Below are 26,979 nucleotides of genomic sequence, written 5' to 3' on the forward strand. Positions count from 1 at the left end.
ACCTGCCGGCTGACTCGAGCACTGTAGGACCTGCCGGCTGACTCGAGCACTGTAGGACCTGCCGGCTGACTCGAGCACTGTAGGACCTGCCGGCTGACTCGAGCACTGTAGGACCTGCCGGCTGACTCGAGCACTGTAGGACCTGCCGGCTGACTCGAGCACTGTATAAGACAGGACACTGCCATGGCCAGCAATTCCCAGAATGGGCAGGTCAAGCACCAATCGCTCATCTTGGAAGAAGAGAGAAGATCAGGAAACCAGAAGGAGCTACAGGAAACTGGGGCTAGGTAAGTATAGGGTTTTTCCATTTTTATTCCACCCTTCAGAAGGATATGAATATTAGCGAAACGCTGGATAATCTCTATAAGTCTCGGACATTTCCCTTAAATTCCAATAAACGGAGATCATATTTCGGGGGTTAGGATAAAAGTTTGTCCATGGTCTCTTTTAGGGCATGTGGACATCGTAAAATGGAACCCTTTCCTACGTGAGATTAACACGCCTTGGCTTCGAATGGAATTCGGCCAATCTGTGTCTAGCTATGATTTACCACAATCCCCTTCTATACGAGATGTACGCAGTCGTTGGCAACTTTCCCGAAAATCCATTGTTTGCCGACGGCCTTGAGAATGGAGTCAATGGAATCTCTTGTAACGTGGAGGTTCTTGTCTACGAGACAACCCCCTTAGCAAGAGTAAAAATCCTATATAGGTCTGGGTGTTATGTTTTCCTTGAAGACAGGGGGTCTCCAAACCTGCAGACCTCCATGTTGCAAACGACAACTCCAAGCATGCTGGGAGTTGTCGTTTTGCAACATCTGAAGGTCCGCAAAGTTTTGGAGACCACTGATTTATACCATGATCACACGTTCAGGCCTTGTACAATACTCTCCTTTTACTGATTGATTTGGCACAAACCTTTAAAGGGGTACTCCGCCCCTAGACATCTTATCCTTCATCCAAAGGATGGGGATAAGATGTCTGTTCTGGGGACCCCCGCGATCTCCCTGCTGCACCTGGCATTCGTTTAGAGCGTCGGGTGCAGCGATGGAGGCTTGTGACATCACGGCCGGCCCCGCTCGTGACGTCACGTCCACGTCCCCTCCCATAGACTTGCATTGAGGGGGGCGTGGCTGTGATGTCACAAGCAGGGCGTGGCCGTGACGTCACCAGCCTCCGCCCCGCATCGCCAGTCATCTGGCACGGAGCGAAGTTCGCTCCGTGCACCGGATGTCTAGGGTGCCGCAGCCGGGATCGCGGAGGGTCCCCCGCAATCAAACATCTTATCCCCTATCCTTTGGATAAGGGATAAGATGTCTAGGGGTGGAGTCCCCCTTTAAATACACAATTTACATAAATCTTGTACGATCCTACAAAACGACACATCACGTACACGAAGCTTCTATCACATCGTAGAAAAATAAAAATTGTTACAAAAATATTCTCCCGGTTTCTCTCCGCTTTCACAAAAATCAGGGATTCTCCCGATACCTTCATCAACTCAACTTATGGACCAGCAGTGGGGACCTCATAGGAAGCTTCTTCTAGACATCTTAAAGGGGTACTCCGATGCTCCAGCATTCTGAACACTTTGTTCAGAACGCTCGGAGCCCAAGGCAGTGATCGTGACGTCACAGCCACGACCCCCTCGTGACGTCACGCCACCCACCCTCCATTCATGTCTATGGGAGGGGGCGTGTCGCCAGACACGCCCCCTCCTATAGACATGAATGGAGGGGGTGTGACGTGATGTCACGAGGGGGGCGTGGCTGTGACATCACGACCACTACCGCAGGAACCCGCGTGTGTTTAGAACTTTGGGTGCTGCCGGAGATCGCAGCGGGACCTTCGCGATCAGACATCTTATCCCCTAACCTTTGGATGGGGGATAAGATGTCTAGCAGCGGAGTACTCCTTTAAAGGGCATCTTACATACAATTGCCCCAAGCAACCAGATTCCATTAAAAGCTAGAGCTTCCGTCTGACTGGCTGTTGTCAGGAGGGCCGCCATCAATATAAAAGAGGAGCTCGTCTACATTACAATACCGGCAACAACAAAAGGGCGCATGGTACAAATGAGGGGGCAACAAGGCATTTCGGATGTAGCGGAGGCGGAGATAGCGAAGGAAAAACAATGAAGATATTCACGTTCCAGCTCCACGATGGTGTCGCCACCAATCATTAGACCATGTAGTTAGGCCAAAAATTGCATCTAAATCCCGTCAAAAATCACTGCAACCCTTATAAGTTAACAGTGCAGCTCACCTCCTCACCACCGGGGGCAGCAGCTGTACTACCCCGAGTCACAGTAAGGTAGCTGGCACTTTACTTCCAGGATTAAATTAGACTTTGTAATATAAACAAAATGGCGATCATAATGGCTCAAAGTTCCTTAGACAGCACGGGAAAGGCGAGGGCTCTCCCACAATGCACCGCCGTAGTGCAAACACAAACGTTAGACGCTAGGGCCTCGTACAGATGCGATCGAGTTCCATCAACCGCTAGATGGGTCCCATTTACCCATTTCCTATATTCAAAATGGCGACAATCGATACATCTCTTCCTTGTTAGTTAATATCAAGGGGCAAGAACACTGAAACAGTGGTGGGGCTCTTCATTTTGGAGAGGATTCTGGTTTGACCTATAAAAGCCTTAAAACATGACTGGGGATTATCAGTCAAACCTGAATCTCCTCCGAAAGGACAAGTACCTCGCTCCCCCGTGTGAAGTCAGCTGTTTTGGTGTTCTTGGCCCCGTTGTGCCACCAGTTGGTAGTCGCCTCCCTGTAAGCAAATATCAGACTTCTTAAAAGCCTTGAAACATGACTGGGTATTAGGAAGTCAGACGATGACAGGGAGGCTACTTCCAACAGGTAGCACAACGGGGCCAAGAACACCGAAACAGCTGACATCACATCAGAGAACGTGGGACTCTTCCTTTCGAAGGAGATTCAGGTTTGGCTGATGATTCCCAGTCATGTTTCAAGGCTTTTAAAAATAGTTGGACACTGACTTTCAACCGGTGGCAGAAGACTTTTTCTTACGGAGTTGAATTATTTTGCATATGAAATTATTTTCTCCAGATTCCCTATTCCAGTTTAGCGCTCTCCTCGAGAAGTAAAAATGTTAAAATTAGATTTTAAACAAGTCGGACCCCATGATCAGACATCTTATCCCCTATCCAAAGGATAAGATTTCTAGGGGCGGAGTACCCCTTTAAAATCATGGAAATTAAAAGGAACCTTCCCATCCCTAACGAAAGTTAAGCCCCCTCACCCACAGTCAGGCCTAAGATCTGCATCGCACCGATCGTTCCCACTTTGGGAGGAGCCAAGTGGTCAAATGACTGCGTGGAACCGGCAGGCGGGTCAGATCATTAGGTTTGTGATTCTATACCCTAACCACAGGGAGATGGTGATGTGTCTAATACAAGGCCACGCCCACTACCCCTCCCCCTTATTTTAATAATGTAGCAAAAATACCCAACCCAACCCAGCTCTCGGTTACTATGGCTCGTCAAGTGAACTCGCTGACGCACAAGATGCTTACAATTTTCCCTTAAAAGGGGTACTCCACTGCCCCATTGTGCGGGGGTCGTGACATCACGGGCACGGCCACGCCCCCTCAATGCAAGTCTATGGGAGGGGGCGTGGCGGTGGCCACGCCCCCTCCCATAGACTTGCACTGAGGGGGTGAGGCGTGACATCACGAGGGGCGCTGCCATGACGTCACGACCCCCGCAGCCCACACCCAGCATTCGGAACAAAATGCTTCGAACGCTGGGGCAGTGTACTACCCCTTTAACCCTGACTAGATTCCTTAAAGAAGCACTCCGGGTTTGTTTTCTGCCTATTTAATGCACAAAACTGCACACGTGAACTAAACCCAACCCAATAGAGTCTAAACCAGGTCACCTGGGCCACCTCCAGCACCAGCAGCCTAATCTGATGACCAGGTGCAGTGATAGGACTCCACCCCCTCTCTCTGGAAAGCCAGAGGATTCATGGGAAATGTGGGCAGCAGGAAATCCTTTCAGTGATAGAATTACAACCAGTATGGGCTAACAACCCCATGCCTGCCACTTTAGCTCAAACAGGTAAGCACAGGGCGTACACAAGAACCTTTACATTATTCTCTAATACCTTAAGCTATCATCCAGGAGTGCTTCTTTAATACGGATTAATTAAAAAATTGAATATTTCTGGGACATAGAGGGGAAAAAACCTACAAACAGCACCAGATCCCCCCCCCCCAATCGAGAAGGTGGGGAAGAGATCAAAAGTGGAGGTGGGGACTGAGTTGCTGGTGGGGGGGGGGGGCTTATTCCCTTTTATTCCCTTCTTAGCATGATTTATGCTGGAAGCATGAGATAAAGTGCTCAAAGTACCGGTCCCTATGGCGGCGGACCAACACGAATGTCCAAACATCACACCAGACCCTCCCCCGAGGAACCAAAACATGGCCCAACGGAAGACAAGCAGAACCCGTGGAACAGTCTTAAAGGAAGACTCAACCCCTGAAGACACTTCTACATTACACAGTTAAAATCGTCTGGGCATATGCTCCGCCCACACCCCCAGGGCTGCATTGAGAATTCTCATCGTTTCTTGTGGCAGTGCATTGTGGGAGCTTACACCACATAATCCGAGTAAAGCTCTTATGGTAGGAACTAGAATTACTGTCTGTAACCAGCAGAATCATGAATGCAGCTCTGGAGGTGACCGGAGCATAAGGTATAAAATTTAAGCTCGATATAAGTACACGATGCACGTGGTAAAGTTGTATAGGATGATACTGTGAAATGAAAGTGAAAGTGCAGCCACGTGGCCCATTAGTGTCCTCGGAGGATAAGTCTGGTTAATACTTGATGCTTTAAAAATGATTTTGCTGGTGCGAAGCGAAAATGCTGCGTTGTTACCAAAATCGACTCGGTGCATTAAGAAGCCACCCACATAAAGTAGGCCACTTCATCTAAGTCTACGGGGTAGTCGGTCAGCAGTACGGGAGTCCTTTGGTAAAGTTCCCCTTTGTAGCTTCGCCATTTGCCGGCAGGAAGGTAGACGTCACGTTCCTGTTTTCCAGGCTCTAGCACCGGGGCCACCATCAAGGTGTCTCCTATCAAAAACTGAGAATCTATTTTATGGGCGGCTTCGTCGTTGGGAGAAATCCACCAAATCGGCCGAATGATGGGATCTCCGGTGTCGGTGACTTCTCCAGCAAGTTCCAGCAACAGAGGAGCGACCAAAGACTCGTGGATTTTGGTGAATTTCTGAGCGATTTCGATAACTTCTTTATCAAAGAGCCAGGGAGGGATGGAAAACTGCATGGTGGGCATGAAGGCCGAGAGTTCCAGCCAGCGGATGTAGAGCTCCTTCATGTCCTTGGTGAAGTTGGTGTAGGCATTGCCACCGATCATGTCGGGCAAGATGAAGGGGTAGCCCAGCATACTGATGGTCAGGACCGTGGGTATCAGAGACTTTAGTCCCAACTCGTAGCCCCAATCGGTGTCCCGGTCAATGATTCTGAAGAAACATGAAATGTTTTGAGATTGATACCCCACTCGGAGCTCGGCGAGGTCGTAAAACTGGTCGGCCATTTCGGTGTACCTCCTACTGAACATGTTGGGATCGGCCAAGGGTTGATACGTGCTAAACTGGTAGGGAAGGTAACTTGTTTCCCCGGCATCAAACTTAAAGGATGAAATGCCGTACTTTGTTCTCAGCTGCCTCAGGTTGTGCTGGAACCACTCTTTAGTGCTGGGATTTGTAAAATCCAGGATAGCGCCAATCCCATTCCACCATCGAACCATGGCTGGCAGCTGACCACTGGGCTCCTTCACGAAGAGCCCCCGCTCTACGCCAATGCCAAAGTTAGAGGAGTTATAGTTGACGAAAGGATGAATCCACAGGGTCACTTTGAAGCCGTCTTCCTTTAGCTTTTTGAACATGGCCGGAGCATCTGGAAACTTGTCGGGGTCAAAGTCAAAGTCCCCGTAGTACTTGGAGTACATGTCATCTATTTCTATGTGACTGTAATTGAACTGGTATTTCTTAATACTCTCGGTATAGTTCAGGAGTTTCTCCTGGTTGACGTCTTTTTTGTACTGCGCCCAGGTGGACCAGATTGGGTACTTGAAGGCACTTTCTGAGGGGATCCTGCTGGGCTTGTTAAAGTATCTCCTCACCATGTACTTGTGGATGGAGGTGACGTCTGACCCCACGCACACCCTATAGCTCAGCTCGGGGAAGGGCTGTTTTCCGGGAGGAGGCTTATACGGGGAATCCTTATATCGTGCCTCAAAGAAGAAGACCTTTTCCGTGCTGTTCCACCCGAGATGGAAGGGGACCGAGGCGTTAATTTTTATAGCCGTTGCGTTGGAGGAGAGCCAGTAGCTTTCTAAGATTCCACCGAAACCATCTCTAAACGAGTAGACATCGCCAGTCACGAAGGGCTTGGGTTCTTGGTGCCCGGATAACTTGATGGGCCAGTGCTGCGTACGCATCTCAGCCCCTCCGTACCAATAGGCATTATCCCAGTACATGGTGTGGAGGACCGACTTATCGGCCACAAACTCCTCCCAGCGAACCCGGTAACACATGACGGTGGCTTTATCCTTGATGACCGTCTGGACAAAGAATTTCAGGGGCCCCGTCTCCGATCGGGTGCAAGACAAAATCTCTCCGTATTTTGCGCAGGAATCTAGATCTAGAACCCCAGACTGGAAGGCCATCCTGAAGACCACCCTGCCTTGCTGGTTGTGTATGATGAATCCATCTTTCCTCAGGTACAGCAGCTCTGTCTTCAGGCGGTCGGCTTTGCGCAGGGAGATGGAGTAGTAGCACCAAGATACCACAGCGCCGATGACCAAGACGATGCCCAGCAGGACGGCACCAATCAATGGCTTCTGCTGCTTAGACACCTTCGTCTTGCCCGGCGTGACGTTCTCGGGCAGGAAAGTGTACATGATGGACGGCAGTAAGGGTTGGCTCCTCTATTCTAGGGTTACGGACACTTCTTCATGCCTGAAAAATCAACGGAAATATAAAAATTAGAAACAGTAATCCAAGAAAAGAAAACTTTTATAGTGGAATCGTCCCATAAAAACCAACCCCAAAATTCCCCTAAAGGGGTACTCCCGTGCCCCAGCGTTCTGAACATTTGGTTCACATCGATTGGAGCGGGCATCCGTGATCGGGGCGTTACAGCCACGCTCCTCGCGCTCAGTCGTCACGCCCTCCCATAGATATGAATGTAGGGGGTGTGGTGTGACGTCACGAGTAGGGATCGACCGATTATCGGTTTGGCCGATATTCCCGATTTTGGACATTATCGTTATCGGTAATTATCTTGCCGATATGCCGATAATGCACATCCCCGCCCCCCGGGCCAGAGACCGCCGCTGCCCCATTGCCTGCCCCATCCCTGGTTTTATAATTACCTGTTCCCGGGGTCTGCGGCGGTGGGGGCAGCGGCGGTGGTTGGACTCCGGACCGGCAGGGGGAGAGAAGCGGGCGGCGGCGGTCTCTGGCCAGAGGATAGGCAGGTGGCGGCGGCGGTCTCTGGCCCTGCAAAAGCCGCTGCAGTTCATTGATTTAAAGCGCCTGCTTTAAATCCTTGATCTGCAGCGGCTTCTGCGGGGCCGGAGGGGGGATAGCCGATAACTTATACCGGAATATCGGTATAAATTATCGGCTATCGGCCTCAAAGTTCACAGATTATCGGTATCGGCCCTAAAAAAAATCAATATCGGTCGATCCCTAGTCACGGGGGGCGTGGCTGCGGCGTCACGATCACGGCCGCTCGCTCTAACATGTTCTGATTGACTATAAAGTGAACCCTGGTGAAATCCTCTTCCTGGGCCCAATAAATAACACTGCCCCTCTGGCCAATTATAGGCCGAGGTGGGACATTGGCGAAAATTGACAAAAATCAAACCTATATAAGTCGGGTATCATTTTAATCGCATGGACCTACAGAATAAAGATCAGGCGCCATTTTTACCGAAAAATTTACTGCGGAGAAACGGGAGCCCCCAAAAATGTTACAAAATTGGCCTTTGGCTGTCCGGGCATGCTGGGAGTTGTAGTTTTGCAACAGCCGGAGGCACCCTGGTTGGGATACACTGCTCTAGATAATGTCGGCTAAACAGTTTGTTACAATGTATCAGCGCAGGTAACACGTATCGATCTGGACTCCGGAACGTTGGGAGTTGTAGTTTTGCAACAGCTGGAGAACCGCCGGTCAGGAAGCACTGGCTTTAATCGACGCCGTCAAGATTTACGCAAACATTTACGCAGTTTTTTTATTTTATTTTTTTAGAATTTGCGTTTTTTCCGGTAGGGGTTTCTATGTCTAATTGAGGAACCTGCGCACGCAACGTAATAAATAGAACGGGCAACGAGGGGAAGGAATTTCCCCACATTCAACATCAAATTTTTGTTTTTTTTTTATGGCAAAGATTTTTTTTTTTGCAACTAAGCCCCGCCCCCTGTAAAGTAAAAAAAAAAAAAAAAAAAAAAAATCACCAGAGCAAAAACATTCATAAATAAAACGAACGGCCAATGCAACAAATTGTACAAAAACAATAAGAATTGTGCTGTCCACACAGCTGAGGGTTTGTTACAGTTGCGCCCAATCGTCTTTGAGCTAAACACGTCCAGCACAAGGCTCTGGATCGGTTTGTTACAATGTATCAGTGATGCTGTTCAGGCTGATGATCTTACCTTATGTTCTTCACTGGATGCAATTGTAACAAACCCTCAGCTGTGAGCAGGACAGCCTCTGAATGTAAAACCAGAACGGTGCCGGGGAAGTGAAAAAAAAATGGTGACCCGCAGCCGAATGTGACCTGAGCTCAGTGCTGATCGCAGTTAGGGGTAAGGATTAGGGTTAGGGGTTAGTATTTAGGATTAGGGGTAAGGATTAGGATTAGGGGTAAGGATTAGGGATAAGGATTAGGGGTAAGGGTCAGGATTAGGGGGTAAGGGTCAGGATTAGGGGTTAGGGATAGGGGTTATGGGTTAGTGTTTAGGATTAGGGAGAAGGGTTAGGATTAGGGGGAAGGATTAGGGGGAAGGACTAGGGGGAAGGACTAGGATTAGGGGTAAGGGTCAGTATTAGGGGTTAGAATTAGTGTTTAGGATTAGGGGTTAGAGGTTAGGATTAAGATTAGGGGTAAGGACTGGGGTTAGGATTAGGGATAGGGGTTAGATGTTAGGATTAGAGGTCAGGATTAGGGATAAAGGTTAGAGGTTAGGGGTAAGGACTGGAGTTAGGATTAGGGGTCAGGGATTATGATTAGGGGTCAGGGTTAGGATTAGGGGTCAGGGTTAGAGGTTAGGATTAGGGGTCAGGATTAGGGATAAGGGATAAAGGTTAGAGGTTAGGGGTAAAGACTGGAGTTAGCATTAGGGATTAGGGGTCAGGGTTAGGGGTAGGATTAGGGATAGGGGTTATGATTAGGGGGTTAAGGATAAGGATTAGGGATAGGGGTAAGGATTAGGGATAGGGGTCAGGGTTAGGGATAGGGGTCAGGATTAGGGATAGGGGTCAGGATTAGGGATAGGGGTCAGGATTAGGGATAGGGGTCAGGATTAGGGATAGGGGTCAGGATTAGGATTAGGGATCGGGGTTAGGATTAGGGATCGGGGTTAGGATTAGGGATAGGGGTTAGGATTAGGGATAGGGGTTAGGATTAGGGATCGGGGTTAGGATTAGGGGTCAGGATTAGGGATAAGGGATAAAGGTTAGAGGTTAGGGGTAAAGACTGGAGTTAGCATTAGGGATTAGGGGTCAGGGTTAGGGATAGGGGTTAGGATTAGGGATCGGGGTTAGGATTAGGGGTCAGGATTAGGGATAAGGGATAAAGGTTAGAGGTTAGGGGTAAAGACTGGAGTTAGCATTAGGGATTAGGGGTCAGGGTTAGGGATAGGGGTTAGGATTAGGGATCGGGGTTAGGATTAGGGATCGGGGTTAGGATTAGGGATCGGGGTTAGGATTAGGGGTCAGGGTTAGGATTAGGGGTCAGGGTTAGGATTAGGGGTCAGGGTTAGGATTAGGGATAGGGGTTAGGATTAGGGATAGGGGTTAGGATTAGGGGTCAGGATTAGGGATAAGGGATAAAGGTTAGGGGTAAAGACTGGAGTTAGCATTAGGGATTAGGGGTCAGGGTTAGGATTAGGGATAGGGGTCAGGATTAGGGATAGGGGTCAGGGTTAGGGATAGGGGTCAGGATTAGGGATAGGGGTCAGGATTAGGGATAGGGGTCAGGGTTAGGGATAGGGGTCAGGATTAGGGATAGGGGTCAGGATTAGGGGTTAGGATTAGGGGTTAGGATTAGGGGTCAGGATTAGGGATCGGGGTCAGGATTAGGGATCGGGGTCAGGATTAGGGATCGGGGTCAGGATTAGGGGTTAGGATTAGGGGTTAGGATTAGGGGTTAGGATTAGGGATAGGGGTCAGGATTAGGGATCGGGGTTAGGATTAGGGATAGGGGTCAGGATTAGGGATAGGGGTCAGGATTAGGGATAGGGGTCAGGATTAGGGATAGGGGTTAGGATTAGGGATAGGGGTCAGGATTAGGGATAGGGGTCAGGATTAGGGATCGGGGTCAGGATTAGGGATCGGGGTCAGGATTAGGGATCGGGGTCAGGATTAGGGATCGGGGTCAGGATTAGGGGTTAGGATTAGGGGTTAGGATTAGGGATAGGGGTTAGGATTAGGGATCGGGGTCAGGATTAGGGATCGGGATTAGGGTTAGGATTAGGGAGTGGAGGGAGTCGGCTGTAAAGCAGTGAAGTTCCCCTCTGTGGGGTCACGTTCCTCTACAGGTCACAGTTTTCTTCATTACATCGGGCACTGACAGCAAGCAGAGATACTAAAACACGGCGACTGAAACGCAAAACCTGGGGGAAGTCGATGGAACGTTTCAGGATGCGGCGCGGTTGCGTCTCGTACAGGACAGAAGCCGCCGTTACCTCAGTATAAGGGTCTCCCCGGCCTCCGGCTGATAACAGAGAACAACAGCTGCTGCCGAGATCCCCAAGTGTCACACGGAGGGTTAATGTCTATGGCGGTCACATTGGCAGCGGCGGGTTCAGCGCCTGGAGCGGAGGATGGGCAGCTCTGCCAGGAAAGTCATCTGATGTTCAGCTGCCCGGAGCTGTGAATGTCGTGACAATGTGCCAGGAACTGAGGCTATTTATATAGAGAGGCGGGGGAGGGGCGGCCGGCATAAAGGGGCACAGAGGGGGGGCCGGTATAAAGGGGCACAGAGGGGGGGCCGGCATAAAGGGGCACAGAGGGGGGGCCGGCATAAAGGGGCACAGAGGGGGGGTCGGTATAAAGGGGCACAGAGGGGCGGCCGGTATAAAGGGGCACAGAGGGGCGGCCGGTATAAAGGGGCACAGAGGGGCGGCCGGAATAAAGGGGCACAGAGGGGCGGCCGGTATAAAGGGGCACAGAGGGGGGGGCCGGTATAAAGGGGCACAGAGGGGGGGCCGGTATAAAGGGGCACAGAGGGGCGGCCGGTATAAAGGGGCACAGAGGGGCGGCCGGTATAAAGGGGCACAGAGGGGCGGCCGGTATAAAGGGGCACAGAGGGGCGGCCGGTATAAAGGGGCACAGAGGGGCGGCCGGCATAAAGGGGCACAGAGGGGCGGCCGGCATAAAGGGGCACAGAGGGGCGGCCGGTATAAAGGGGCACAGAGGGGCGGCCGGTATAAAGGGGCACAGAGGGGGGGGGGCGGTATAAAGGGGCACAGAGGGGCGGCCGGTATAAAGGGGGCACAGAGGGGCGGCCGGAATAAAGGGGCACAGAGGGGCGGCCGGTATAAAGGGGCACAGAGGGGCGGCCGGTATAAAGGGGCACAGAGGGGCGGCCGGTATAAAGGGGCACAGAGGGGCGGCCGGAATAAAGGGGCACAGAGGGGCGGCCGGTATAAAGGGGCACAGAGGGGGGGCCGGCATAAAGGGGCACAGAGGGGGGGCCGGCATAAAGGGGCACAGAGGGGGGGCCGGCATAAAGGGGCACAGAGGGGCGGCCGGCATAAAGGGGCACAGAGGGGCGGCCGGTATAAAGGGGCACAGAGGGGCGGCCGGTATAAAGGGGCACAGAGGGGCGGCCGGTATAAAGGGGCACAGAGGGGCGGCCGGTATAAAGGGGCACAGAGGGGCGGCCGGTATAAAGGGGCACAGAGGGGCGGCCGGTATAAAGGGGCACAGAGGGGCGGCCGGTATAAAGGGGCACAGAGGGGCGGCCGGTATAAAGGGGCACAGAGGGGCGGCCGGTATAAAGGGGCACAGAGGGGCGGCCGGTATAAAGGGGCACAGAGGGGCGGCCGGTATAAAGGGGCACAGAGGGGCGGCCGGTATAAAGGGGCACAGAGGGGCGGCCGGCATAAAGGGGCACAGAGGGGCGGCCGGTATAAAGGGGCACAGAGGGGGGGCCGGTATAAAGGGGCACAGAGGGGGGGCCGGCATAAAGGGGGCACAGAGGGGCGGCCGGCATAAAGGGGGCACAGAGGGGCGGCCGGCATAAAGGGGGCACAGAGGGGCGGCCGGCATAAAGTGGGCACAGAGGGGCGGCCGGTATAAAGGGGCACAGAGGGGGGGCCGGTATAAAGGGGCACAGAGGGGGGGCCGGCATAAAGGGGGCACAGAGGGGCGGCCGGCATAAAGGGGCACAGAGGGGCGGCCGGCATAAAGGGGCACAGAGGGGGGGGGCCAGTATAAAGGGGCACAGAGGGGCGGCCGGTATAAAGGGGCACAGAGGGGCGGCCGGTATAAAGGGGCACAGAGGGGCGGCCGGTATAAAGGGGCACAGAGGGGCGGCCGGTATAAAGGGGCACAGAGGGGCGGCCGGTATAAAGGGGCACAGAGGGGCGGCCGGTATAAAGGGGCACAGAGGGGCGGCCGGCATAAAGGGGCACAGAGGGGCGGCCGGCATAAAGGGGCACAGAGGGGCGGCCGGCATAAAGGGGCACAGAGGGGCGGCCGGCATAAAGGGGGCACAGAGGGGCGGCCGGTATAAAGGGGGCACAGAGGGGCGGCCGGTATAAAGGGGGCACAGAGGGGGGCCGGTATAAAGGGGCACAGAGGGGCGGCCGGTATAAAGGGGCACAGAGGGGCGGCCGGTATAAAGGGGCACAGAGGGGCGGCCGGCATAAAGGGGCACAGAGGGGCGGCCGGCATAAAGGGGCACAGAGGGGGGCCGGTATAAAGGGGCACAGAGGGGCGGCCGGTATAAAGGGGCACAGAGGGGCGGCCGGTATAAAGGGGCACAGAGGGGCGGCCGGTATAAAGGGGCACAGAGGGGCGGCCGGTATAAAGGGGCACAGAGGGGCGGCCGGTATAAAGGGGCACAGAGGGGCGGCCGGTATAAAGGGGCACAGAGGGGCGGCCGGTATAAAGGGGCACAGAGGGGCGGCCGGTATAAAGGGGCACAGAGGGGCGGCCGGTATAAAGGGGCACAGAGGGGGGGCCGGTATAAAGGGGCACAGAGGGGCGGCCGGTATAAAGGGGCACAGAGGGGCGGCCGGTATAAAGGGGTACAGAGGGGCGGCCGGTATAAAGGGGCACAGAGGGGGGGCCGGTATAAAGGGGGCACAGAGGGGGGGCCGGTATAAAGGGGCACAGAGGGGCGGCCGGTATAAAGGGGCACAGAGGGGCGGCCGGTATAAAGGGGGCACAGAGGGGCGGCTGGTATAAAGGGGCACAGGGGCGGCCGGTATAAAGGGGCAAAGAGGGGGGGGGCGGTATAAAGGGGCACAGAGGGGCGGCCGGTATAAAGGGGGCACAGAGGGGCGGCCGGTATAAAGGGGCACAGGGGCGGCCGGTATAAAGGGGCAAAGAGGGGGGGGGCGGTATAAAGGGGGCACAGAGGGGCGGCCGGTATAAAGGGGCACAGAGGGGGGGGGCGGTATAAAGAGCACAGAGGGGGGGGGGCGGTATAAAGGGGCACAGAGGGGCGGCCGGCATAAAGGGGCACAGAGGGGGGGCCGGTATAAAGGGGCACAGAGGGGCGGCCGGTATAAAGGGGGCACAGAGGGGCGGCCGGCATAAAGGGGCACAGAGGGGCGGCCGGTATAAAGGGGCACAGAGGGGCGGCCGGTATAAAGGGGGCACAGAGGGGGGGCCGGCATAAAGGGGCACAGAGGGGGGGGCCGGTATAAAGGGGCACAGAGGGGCGGCCGGTATAAAGGGGGCACAGAGGGGCGGCCGGCATAAAGGGGCACAGAGGGGCGGCCGGTATAAAGGGGCACAGAGGGGCGGCCGGTATAAAGGGGGCACAGAGGGGGGGCCGGCATAAAGGGGCACAGAGGGGGGGGCCGGTATAAAGGGGCACAGAGGGGGGGCCGGTATAAAGGGGCACAGAGGGGCGGCCGGTATAAAGGGGGCACAGAGGGGCGGCCGGTATAAAGGGGGCACAGAGGGGCGGCCGGTATAAAGGGGCACAGAGGGGCGGCCGGTATAAAGGGGGCACAGAGGGGCGGCCGGCATAAAGGGGCACAGAGGGGGGGGGCCAGTATAAAGGGGCACAGAGGGGGGGGCCGGTATAAAGGGGCACAGAGGGGGGGGCCGGTATAAAGGGGGCACAGAGGGGCGGCCGGTATAAAGGGGCACAGAGGGGGGGGCCGGTATAAAGGGGGCACAGAGGGGCGGCCGGTATAAAGGGGCACAGAGGGGGGGCCGGTATAAAGGGGCACAGAGGGGGGGCCGGTATAAAGGGGGCACAGAGGGGCGGCCGGTATAAAGGGGCACAGAGGGGGGGCCGGTATAAAGGGGCACAGAGGGGGGGGGCCGGTATAAAGGGGCACAGAGGGGGGGCCGGTATAAAGGGGCACAGAGGGGGGGCCGGTATAAAGGGGCACAGAGGGGGGGCCGGTATAAAGGGGCACAGAGGGGGGGCCGGTATAATTGTATCCTGTGTGAGGTAAAGCAGCTGTGACTCCGGACTGATACATTGTAACAAACAAGAGGTCAGTGCAGATAAAGAACTACAACTCCCATCATTATGTGACCGCTACAGCGAGGCCAACTGTGCGCTCAGCAGTCTGGGGTTCACCTGCTGCAGAACTACAACTCCCATCATTCCCATCACCCCCAACATACACAGCAGACACCGGAGCAACAAGGCTTCACCTGGTAAAACTACAACTCCCACCATGTAGGCGTCACAGGGACCAAACCAACATCAGGGGACTATAGGGACCGATCACAGGGACCAAACCAACATCAGGGGACTATAGGGACCGATCACAGGGACATCAGGGGGACTATGGGGACAGATAACAGGGACCAGACCAACATCAGGGGACTATAGGGACCGATCACAGGGACCAAACCAACATCAGGGGACTATAGGGACAGATCACAGGGACATCAGGGGGACTATAGGGACCGATCACAGGGACCAAACCAACATCAGGGGACTATAGGAACCGATCACAGGGACATCAGGGGGACTATAGGGACAGATCACAGGGACCAAACCAACATCAGGGGACTATAGGGGAAGATCACAGGGACCAGACCAACATCAGGGGACTATAGGGACCGATCACAGGGACATCAGGGGGACTATAGGGACCAATCACAGGGACATCAGGGGGACTATAGGGGAAGATCACAGGGACGAAACCAACATCAGGGGACTATAGGGACCGATCACAGGGACATCAGGGGGACTATGGGGACAGATCACAGGGACCAGACCAACATCAGGGGACTATAGGGACCGATCACAGGGACATCAGGGGGACTATGGGGACCGATCACAGGGACCAGACCAACATCAGGGGACTATAGGAACAGATCACAGGGACCAAACCAACATCAGGGGACTATAGGGACAGATCACAGGGACCAGACCAACATCAGGGGACTATAGGGACCGATCACAGGGACCAAACCAACATCAGGGGACTATAGGGACCGATCACAGGGACATCAGGGGGACTATGGGGACAGATAACAGGGACCAGACCAACATCAGGGGACTATAGGGACCGATCACAGGGACATCAGGGGGACTATGGGGACCGATCACAGGGACCAGACCAACATCAGGGGACTATAGGAACAGATCACAGGGACCAAACCAACATCAGGGGACTATAGGGACAGATCACAGGGACCAGACCAACATCAGGGGACTATAGGGACCGATCACAGGGACCAGACAAAACCAACATCAGGGGACTATAGGGACAGATACAGGGACCAGACCAACATCAGGGGACTATAGGGACCGATCACAGGGACATCAGGGGGACTATAGGGACCGATCACAGGGACATCAGGGGACTATGGGGACAGATCACAGGGACCAGACCAACATCAGGGGACAATAGGGACCGATCACAGGGACCAGACCAACATCAGGGGACTATAGGGACCGATCACAGGGACCAAACCAACATCAGGGGACTATAGGAACAGATCACAGGGACCAAACCAACATCAGGGGACTATAGGGACCGATCACAGGGACCAGACCAACATCAGGGGACTATAGGGACCGATCACAGGGACCAGACAAAAACAACATCAGGGGACTATAGGGACAGATACAGGGACATCAGAGGGACTATGGGGACAGATCACAGGGACATAAGGGGGACTATGGGGACAGATCACAGGGACATCAGGGGGACTATAGGGACAGATCACAGGGACCAGACCAACATCAGGGGGACTATAGGGACAGATCACAGGGACATCAGGGGGACTATAGGGACAGATCACAGGGACATCAGGGGGACTATAGGGACAGATCACAGGGACATCAGGGGGACTATAGGGACAGATCACAGGGACATCAGGGGGACTATAGGGACAGATCACAGGGACATCAGGGGGACTATAGGGACAGATCACAGGGACATCAGGGGGACTATGGGGACAGATCACAGGGACCAAACCAACATCAGGGGACTATAGGGACAGATCACAGGGACCAGACCAACATCAGGGGACTATAGGGACAGATCACAGGGACATCAGGGGGACTATGGGGACAGATCACAGGGACCAAACCAACATCAGGGGACTATAGGGACAGATCACAGGGACCAGACCAAACCAACATCAGGGGGACTATAGGGGCCGATCACAGGGACCAGACCAACATCAGGGGACTATAGGGGCCGATCACAGGGACCAGACCAACATCAGGGGACTATAGGGACAGATCACAGGGACCAAACCAACATCAGGGGACTATAGGGACAGATCACAGGGACCAGACCAAACCAACATCAGGGGGACTATAGGGACAGATCACAGGGACCAGACCAGACCAACATCAGGGGGACTATAGGGGCCGATCACAGGGACCAGACCAACATCAGGGGACTATAGGGACAGATTACAGGGACCAGACCAACATCAGGGGGACTATAGGGACAGATCACAGGGACCAGACCAACATCAGGTGATTATAGGGACCGATCACAGGGACATCAGGGGGACTATAGGGACATCAGGGGGACTATGGGGACAGATCACAGGGACCAAACCAACATCAGGGGACTATAGGGGCAGATCACAGGGACCAGACCAACATCAGGGGACTATAGGGGCAGATCACAGGGACCAGACCAACATCAGGGGGACTATAGGGGCCGATCACAGGGACCAAACCAACATCAGGGGACTATAGGGACAGATCACAGGGACCAGACCAACATCAGGGGACTATAGGGGCCGATCACAGGGACCAAACCAACATCAGGGGACTATAGGGACAGATCACAGGGACCAGACCAAACCAACATCAGGGGACTATAGGGACAGATCACAGGGACCAGACCAGACCAACATCAGGGGGACTATAGGGGCCGATCACAGGGACCAGACCAACATCAGGGGACTATAGGGACAGATCACAGGGACCAGACCAACATCAGGGAACTATAGGGACAGATCACAGGGACCAGACCAACATCAGGGGACTATAGGGACCGATCACAGGGACATCAGGGGGACTATGGGGACAGATAACAGGGACCAGACCAACATCAGGGGACTATAGGGACCGATCACAGGGACATCAGGGGGACTATGGGGACCGATCACAGGGACCAGACCAACATCAGGGGACTATAGGAACAGATCACAGGGACCAAACCAACATCAGGGGACTATAGGGACCGATCACAGGGACATCAGGGGGACTATGGGGACAGATAACAGGGACCAGACCAACATCAGGGGACTATAGGGACCGATCACAGGGACATCAGGGGGACTATGGGGACCGATCACAGGGACCAGACCAACATCAGGGGACTATAGGAACAGATCACAGGGACCAAACCAACATCAGGGGACTATAGGGACAGATCACAGGGACCAGACCAACATCAGGGGACTATAGGGACCGATCACAGGGACCAGACAAAACCAACATCAGGGGACTATAGGGACAGATACAGGGACCAGACCAACATCAGGGGACTATAGGGACCGATCACAGGGACATCAGGGGGACTATAGGGACCGATCACAGGGACATCAGGGGACTATGGGGACAGATCACAGGGACCAGACCAACATCAGGGGACAATAGGGACCGATCACAGGGACCAGACCAACATCAGGGGACTATAGGGACCGATCACAGGGACCAAACCAACATCAGGGGACTATAGGAACAGATCACAGGGACCAAACCAACATCAGGGGACTATAGGGACCGATCACAGGGACCAGACCAACATCAGGGGACTATAGGGACCGATCACAGGGACCAGACAAAAACAACATCAGGGGACTATAGGGACAGATACAGGGACATCAGAGGGACTATGGGGACAGATCACAGGGACATAAGGGGGACTATGGGGACAGATCACAGGGACATCAGGGGGACTATAGGGACAGATCACAGGGACCAGACCAACATCAGGGGGACTATAGGGACAGATCACAGGGACATCAGGGGGACTATAGGGACAGATCACAGGGACATCAGGGGGACTATAGGGACAGATCACAGGGACATCAGGGGGACTATAGGGACAGATCACAGGGACATCAGGGGGACTATAGGGACAGATCACAGGGACATCAGGGGGACTATAGGGACAGATCACAGGGACATCAGGGGGACTATGGGGACAGATCACAGGGACCAAACCAACATCAGGGGACTATAGGGACAGATCACAGGGACCAGACCAACATCAGGGGACTATAGGGACAGATCACAGGGACATCAGGGGGACTATGGGGACAGATCACAGGGACCAAACCAACATCAGGGGACTATAGGGACAGATCACAGGGACCAGACCAAACCAACATCAGGGGGACTATAGGGGCCGATCACAGGGACCAGACCAACATCAGGGGACTATAGGGGCCGATCACAGGGACCAGACCAACATCAGGGGACTATAGGGACAGATCACAGGGACCAAACCAACATCAGGGGACTATAGGGACAGATCACAGGGACCAGACCAAACCAACATCAGGGGGACTATAGGGACAGATCACAGGGACCAGACCAGACCAACATCAGGGGGACTATAGGGGCCGATCACAGGGACCAGACCAACATCAGGGGACTATAGGGACAGATTACAGGGACCAGACCAACATCAGGGGGACTATAGGGACAGATCACAGGGACCAGACCAACATCAGGTGATTATAGGGACCGATCACAGGGACATCAGGGGGACTATAGGGACATCAGGGGGACTATGGGGACAGATCACAGGGACCAAACCAACATCAGGGGACTATAGGGGCAGATCACAGGGACCAGACCAACATCAGGGGACTATAGGGGCAGATCACAGGGACCAGACCAACATCAGGGGGACTATAGGGGCCGATCACAGGGACCAAACCAACATCAGGGGACTATAGGGACAGATCACAGGGACCAGACCAACATCAGGGGACTATAGGGGCCGATCACAGGGACCAAACCAACATCAGGGGACTATAGGGACAGATCACAGGGACCAGACCAAACCAACATCAGGGGACTATAGGGACAGATCACAGGGACCAGACCAGACCAACATCAGGGGGACTATAGGGGCCGATCACAGGGACCAGACCAACATCAGGGGACTATAGGGACAGATCACAGGGACCAGACCAACATCAGGGAACTATAGGGACAGATCACAGGGACCAGACCAACATCAGGGGACTATAGGGACAGATCACAGGGACCAGACCAACATCAGGGGACTATAAGGAAAGATCACAGGGACCAGACCAACATCAGGGGACTATAGGGGCCGATCACAGGGACCAAATCAACATCAGGGGACTATAGGGACAGATCACAGGGACCAGACCAACATCAGGGGGACTATAGGGACAGATCACAGGGACCAGACCAAACCAACATCAGGGGACTATAGGGACAGATCACAGGGACCAGACCAGACCAACATCAGGGGGACTATAGGGGCCGATCACAGGGACCAGACCAACATCAGGGGACTATAGGGACAGATCACAGGGACCAGACCAACATCAGGGGACTATAGGGACAGATCACAGGGACCAGACCAACATCAGGGGACTATAGGGGCCGATCACAGGGACCAAACCAACATCAGGGGACTATAGGGGCCGATCACAGGGACCAGACCAACATCAGGGGACTATAGGGGTCGATCACAGGGACCAGACCAACATCAGGGGACTATAGGGACAGATCAGAGGGACCAGACCAACATCAGGGGACTATAGGGGCCGATCACAGGGACATCGGGGGGACTATGGGGACAGATCCCAGGGAAATCGGGGGGACTATGGGGACAGATCACAGGGACATCAGGGGGACTATAGGGACAGATCACAGGGACATCAGGGGGACTATAGGGACAGATCACAGGGACATCAGGGGGACTATAGGGACATCAGGGGGACTATAGGGACAGATCACAGGGACCAGACCAACATCAGGGGACTATAGGGACAGATCACAGGGACATCAGGGGGACTATGGGGACAGATCACAGGGACCAGACCAACATCAGGGGGACTATAGGGACAGATCACAGGGACCAGACCAACATCAGGGGACTATAGGGGCAGATCACAGGGACATCAGGGGGACTATAGGGACATCAGGGGGACTATGGGGACAGATCATAGGGACCAAACTAACATCAGGGGGGACTATAGGGACAGATCACAGGGACCAAACCAACATCAGGGGACTATAGGGGCAGATCACAGGGACCAGACCAACATCAGGGGGACTATAGGGGCCAATCACAGGGACCAGACCAACATCAGGGGACTATAGGGACAGATCACAGGGACCAGACCAACATCAGGGGGACTATAGGGACAGATCACAGGGACCAGACCAAACCAGCATCAGGGGACTATAGGGACAGATCACAGGGACCAGACCAACATCAGGGGGGACTATAGGGGCCGATCACAGGGACCAGACCAACATCAGGGGACTATAGGGACAGATCACAGGGACCAGACCAACATCAGGGGACTATAGGGACAGATCACAGGGACCAGACCAACATCAGGGGACTATAGGGACAGATCACAGGGACCAGACCAACATCAGGGGACTATAGGGGCCGATCACAGGGACCAAACCAACATCAGGGGACTATAGGGACAGATCACAGGGAACAGACCAATATCAGGGGACTATAGGGACAGATTACAGGGACCAGACCACATCAGGGGACTATAGGGGCAGATCACAGGGACCAGACCCAACATCAGGGGACTATAGGGGCAGATCACAGGGACCAGACCAACATCAGGGGGACTATAGGGGACGATCACAGGGACCAGACCAACGTCAGGGGGGACTATAGGGGCCGATCACAGGGACCAGACCAACATCAGGGGGACTATAGGGACAGATCACAGTGACCAGACCAACATCAGGGGACTATAGGGACAGATCACAGGGACCAGACCAACATTAGGGGACTATAGGGGTCGATCACAGGGACCAGACCAACATCAGGGGACTATAGGGGCCGATCACAGGGACATCGGGGGGACTATGGGGACAGATCCCAGGGAAATCGGGGGACTATGGGGACAGATCACAGGGACATCAGGGGGACTATAGGGACAGATCACAGGGACATCAGGGGGGCTATAGGGACAGATCACAGGGACATCAGGGGGACTATAGGGACAGATCACAGGGACATCAGGGGGACTATAGGGACAGATCACAGGGACCAGACCAACATCAGGGGACTATAGGGACAGATCACAGGGACATCAGGGGGACTATGGGGACAGATCACAGGGACCAGACCAACATCCGGGGACTATAGGGACAGATCAGAGGGACCAGACCAACATCAGGGGACTATAGGGGCCGATCACAGGGACATCAGGGGGACTATGGGGACAGATCCCAGGGACATCAGGGGGACTATAGGGACAGATCACAGGGACATCAGGGGGACTATAGGGACAGATCACAGGGACATCAGGGGGACTATAGGGACAGATCACAGGGACATCAGGGGGGACTATAGGGACAGATCACAGGGACCAGACCAACATCAGGGGACTATAGGGACAGATCACAGGGACATCAGGGGGACTATGGGGACAGATCACAGGGACCAGACCAACATCAGGGGACTATAGGGACAGATCACAGGGACCAGACCAACATCAGGGGACTATAGGGACAGATCACAGGGACATCGGGGGGACTATGGGGACAGATCCCAGGGAAATCGGGGGACTATGGGGACAGATCACAGGGACATCAGGGGGACTATAGGGACAGATCACAGGGACATCAGGGGGGACTATAGGGACAGATCACAGGGACATCAGGGGGACTATAGGGACAGATCACAGGGACATCAGGGGGACTATAGGGGACAGATCACAGGGACATCAGGGGGACTATAGGGACAGATCACAGGGACCAGACCAACATCAGGGGACTATAGGGACAGATCACAGGGACATCAGGGGGACTATGGGGACAGATCACAGGGACCAAACCAACATCAGGGGACTATAGGGACAGATCACAGGGACCAGACCAACATCAGGGGACTATAGGGACAGATCACAGGGACATCGGGGGGACTATGGGGACAGATCCCAGGGAAATCGGGGGACTATGGGGACAGATCACAGGGACATCAGGGGGACTATAGGGACAGATCACAGGGGACATCAGGGGGACTATAGGGACAGATCACAGGGACATCAGGGGGACTATAGGGACAGATCACAGGGACATCAGGGGGACTATAGGGACAGATCACAGGGACATCAGGGGGGACTATAGGGACAGATCACAGGGACCAGACCAACATCAGGGGACTATAGGGACAGATCACAGGACATCAGGGGGACTATGGGGACAGATCACAGGGACCAAACCAACATCAGGGGACTATAGGGACAGATCACAGGGACCAGACCAAACCAACATCAGGGGGGACTATAGGGGCCGATCACAGGGACCAGACCAACATCAGGGGACTATAGGGGCCGATCACAGGGACCAGACCAACATCAGGGGACTATAGGGACAGATCACAGGGACCAGACCAACATCAGGGGACTATAGGGACAGATCACAGGGACCAGACCAACATCAGGGGACTATAGGGACAGATCACAGGGACATCAGGGGGACTATGGGGACAGATAACAGGGACCAAACCAACATCAGGGGGACTATAGGGACAGATCACAGGGACCAGACCAAACCAACATCAGGGGGACTATAGGGACAGATCACAGGGACCAGACCAACATCAGGGGGACTATAGGGGCCGATCACAGGGACCAGACCAACATCAGGGGACTATAGGGACAGATCACAGGGACCAGACCAACATCAGGGGGACTATAGGGACAGATCACAGGGACCAGACCAACATCAGGGGATTATAGGGACCGATCACAGGGACATCAGGGGGACTATAGGGACATCAGGGGGACAGATCATAGGGACCAAACTAACATCAGGGGGACTATAGGGACAGATCACAGGGACCAAACCAACATCAGGGGACTATAGGGGCAGATCACAGGGACCAGACCAACATCAGGGGGACTATAGGGGCCGATCACAGGGACCAAACCAACATCAGGGGACTATAGGGACCAGACCAACATCAGGGGACTATAGGGGCCGATCACAGGGACCAAACCAACATCAGGGGACTATAGGGACAGATCACAGGGACCTGACCAAACCAACATCAGGGGACTATAGGGACAGATCACAGGGACCAGACCAGACCAACATCAGGGGGACTATAGGGGCCGATCACAGGGACCAGACCAACATCAGGGGACTATAGGGACAGATCACAGGGACCAGACCAACATCAGGGAACTATAGGGACAGATCACAGGGACCAGACCAACATCAGGGGACTATAGGGACAGATCACAGGGACCAGACCAACATCAGGGGACTATAAGGAAAGATCACAGGGACCAGACCAACATCAGGGGACTATAGGGGCCGATCACAGGGACCAGACCAACATCAGGGGGACTATAGGGACAGATCACAGGGACCAGACCAACATCAGGGGACTATAGGGACAGATCACAGGGACCAGACCAACATCAGGGGACTATAGGGACAGATCACAGGGACCAGACCAACATCAGGGGACTATAGGGACAGATCACAGGGACCAGACCAACATCAGGGGACTATAGGGACAGATCACAGGGACCAGACCAGACCAACATCAGGGGGACTATAGGGGCCGATCACAGGGACCAAACCAACATCAGGGGACTATAGGGACAGATCACAGGGACCAGACCAACATCAGGGGACTATAGGGACAGATTACAGGGACCAGACCAACATCAGGGGACTATAGGGACAGATCACAGTGACCAGACCAACATCAGGGGACTATAGGGACAGATCACAGGGACCAGACCAACATCAGGGGACTATAGGGGTCGATCACAGGGACCAGACCAACATCAGGGGACTATAGGGACAGATCAGAGGGACCAGACCAACATCAGGGGACTATAGGGGCCGATCACAGGGACCAAACCAACATCAGGGGACTATAGGGACAGATCACAGGGACCAGACCAACATCAGGGGACTATAGGGACAGATCACAGGGACCAGACCAACATCAGGGGACTATAGGGACAGATCACAGGGACCAGACCAACATCAGGGGACTATAGGGACCGATCACAGGGACATCAGGGGGACTATAGGGACCGATCACAGGGACATCAGGGGGACTATAGGGACCGATCACAGGGACCAGACCAACATCAGGGGACTATAGGGGCAGATCACAGGGACCAGACCAACATCAGGGGACTATAGGGACCGATCACAGGGACATCAGGGGGACTATAGGGACCGATCACAGGGACATCAGGGGGACTATGGGGACAGATCACAGGGACCAAACCAACATCAGGGGGACTATAGGGTCAGATCACAGGGACCAGACCAGACCAACATCACGGGGACTATAGGGGCCGATCAAAGGGACCAGACCAACATCAGGGGACTATAGGGACAGATCACAGGGACCAGACCAACATCAGGGGACTATAGGGACAGATCACAGGGACCAGACCAACATCAGGGGACTATAGGGGCGATCACAGGGACCAAACCAACATCAGGGGACTATAGGGACAGATCACAGGGACCAGACCAACATCAGGGGACTATAGGGACAGATCACAGGGACCAGACCAACATCAGGGGACTATAGGGACAGATCACAGGGACCAGACCAACATCAGGGGACTATAGGGACAGATCACAGGGACCAGACCAACATCAGGGGACTATAGGGACAGATCACAGGGACCAGACCAACATCAGGGGACTATAGGGACAGATCACAGGGACCAGACCAACATCAGGGGACTATAGGGGCCGATCACAGGGACCAGGCCAACATCAGGGGGACTATGGGGACATATCACAGGGACCAGACCAACATCAGGGGACTATAGGGACCGATCACAGGGACATCAGGGGGACTATGGGGACCGATCACAGGGACCAGACCAACATTAGGGGACTATAGGGACAGATTACAGGGACCAGACCAACATCAGGGGACAATGGGGACAGATCCCAGGGACATCGGGGGGACTATGGGGGCAGATCCCAGGGACATCGGGGGGACTATGGGGGCAGATCCCAGGGACATCGGGGGGGACTATGGGGGCAGATCCCAGGGACATCGGGGGGACTATGGGGGCAGATCCCAGGGACATCGGGGGGACTATGGGGGCAGATCCCAGGGACATCGGGGGGTCTATGGGGGCAGATCCCAGGGACATCGGGGGGACAATGGTGACAGATCCCAGGGACATCAGGGGGACTATGGAGACAGATCACAGGGACATCAGGGGGACTATGGGGACAGATCACAGGGACATCAGGGGGACTATGGGGACAGATCACAGGGACATCAGGGGGACAGATCACAGGGACATCAGGGGGACTATGGGGCACAAGCTGCTGCCTCAGGAAAGTGAAGGGTTAATGAGACGGTTACAATGTAACAACTTCCTGATAAAGAATCAGGACACATTCCGGGACTGATCAGGAGCTCCGGGGATTAGATACAATGAGATGAGATACACAGGAAGCCGCAGACACAGACGATACTCACAGGAGACACCGAGGATCCGCCCGAAATAACTCGGGGAGACTGCGGGGCCCCGGGACACAAACATCAGCACGTGACCCCGGTCACATGACCCCAGAGCAAAGTCCGCGCCCCCAGAGGAGGAGGAGACACCAGGATCTTACCGGAAGTCACCGCCCCTCACTGATTGGCCATACGGACTTGTCAATCAACCAGGAGGCGGGACAGACCGCGCGGGATTCTGGGAGATGAAGTTTTTTCAGTAGTTATTATTAGCGTACTACGAGTAATGTGACCGCAGCCATACCTTATGGGAAAATACTGTGTATCTAAGCCTATGGGTGATACTAGTGTATA

At 54.4% G+C, this 26,979-nt stretch overlaps 1 protein-coding gene across 3 annotated transcripts; it reads right to left on the reverse strand.

The window, feature by feature from the left end:
- MYORG (myogenesis regulating glycosidase (putative)) lies at positions 1–26,778 on the reverse strand. 3 transcript variants are annotated; one of them, XR_008850293.1, is made up of 3 exons: positions 26,647–26,778; positions 1,787–7,020; positions 1–1,646 (listed from the first exon to the last, which is right to left on the reverse strand). XR_008850293.1 is itself a non-coding variant. In XM_056551392.1 (2 exons), exon 2 carries the CDS (start codon positions 6,960–6,962, stop codon positions 4,935–4,937), a length of 2,028 nt encoding a protein of 675 aa, XP_056407367.1. In that variant the 5' UTR covers positions 6,963–7,020; positions 26,647–26,778; the 3' UTR covers positions 1,754–4,934. The 3 variants fall into 3 exon arrangements, 2 of the variants coding, with proteins under 2 accessions (XP_056407367.1, XP_056407369.1); XM_056551392.1 differs by lacking the exon at positions 1–1,646 and having other exon boundaries at positions 1,754–7,020; XM_056551394.1 differs by lacking the exons at positions 1–1,646; positions 26,647–26,778 and adding an exon at positions 10,975–11,126 and having other exon boundaries at positions 1,754–7,020.
- Positions 26,779–26,979: the final 201 nt, after the last annotated feature.

The sequence above is a fragment of the Hyla sarda genome, chromosome 1, assembly GCF_029499605.1.
Source record: "Hyla sarda isolate aHylSar1 chromosome 1, aHylSar1.hap1, whole genome shotgun sequence".
NCBI lineage: Eukaryota > Metazoa > Chordata > Amphibia > Anura > Hylidae > Hyla > Hyla sarda.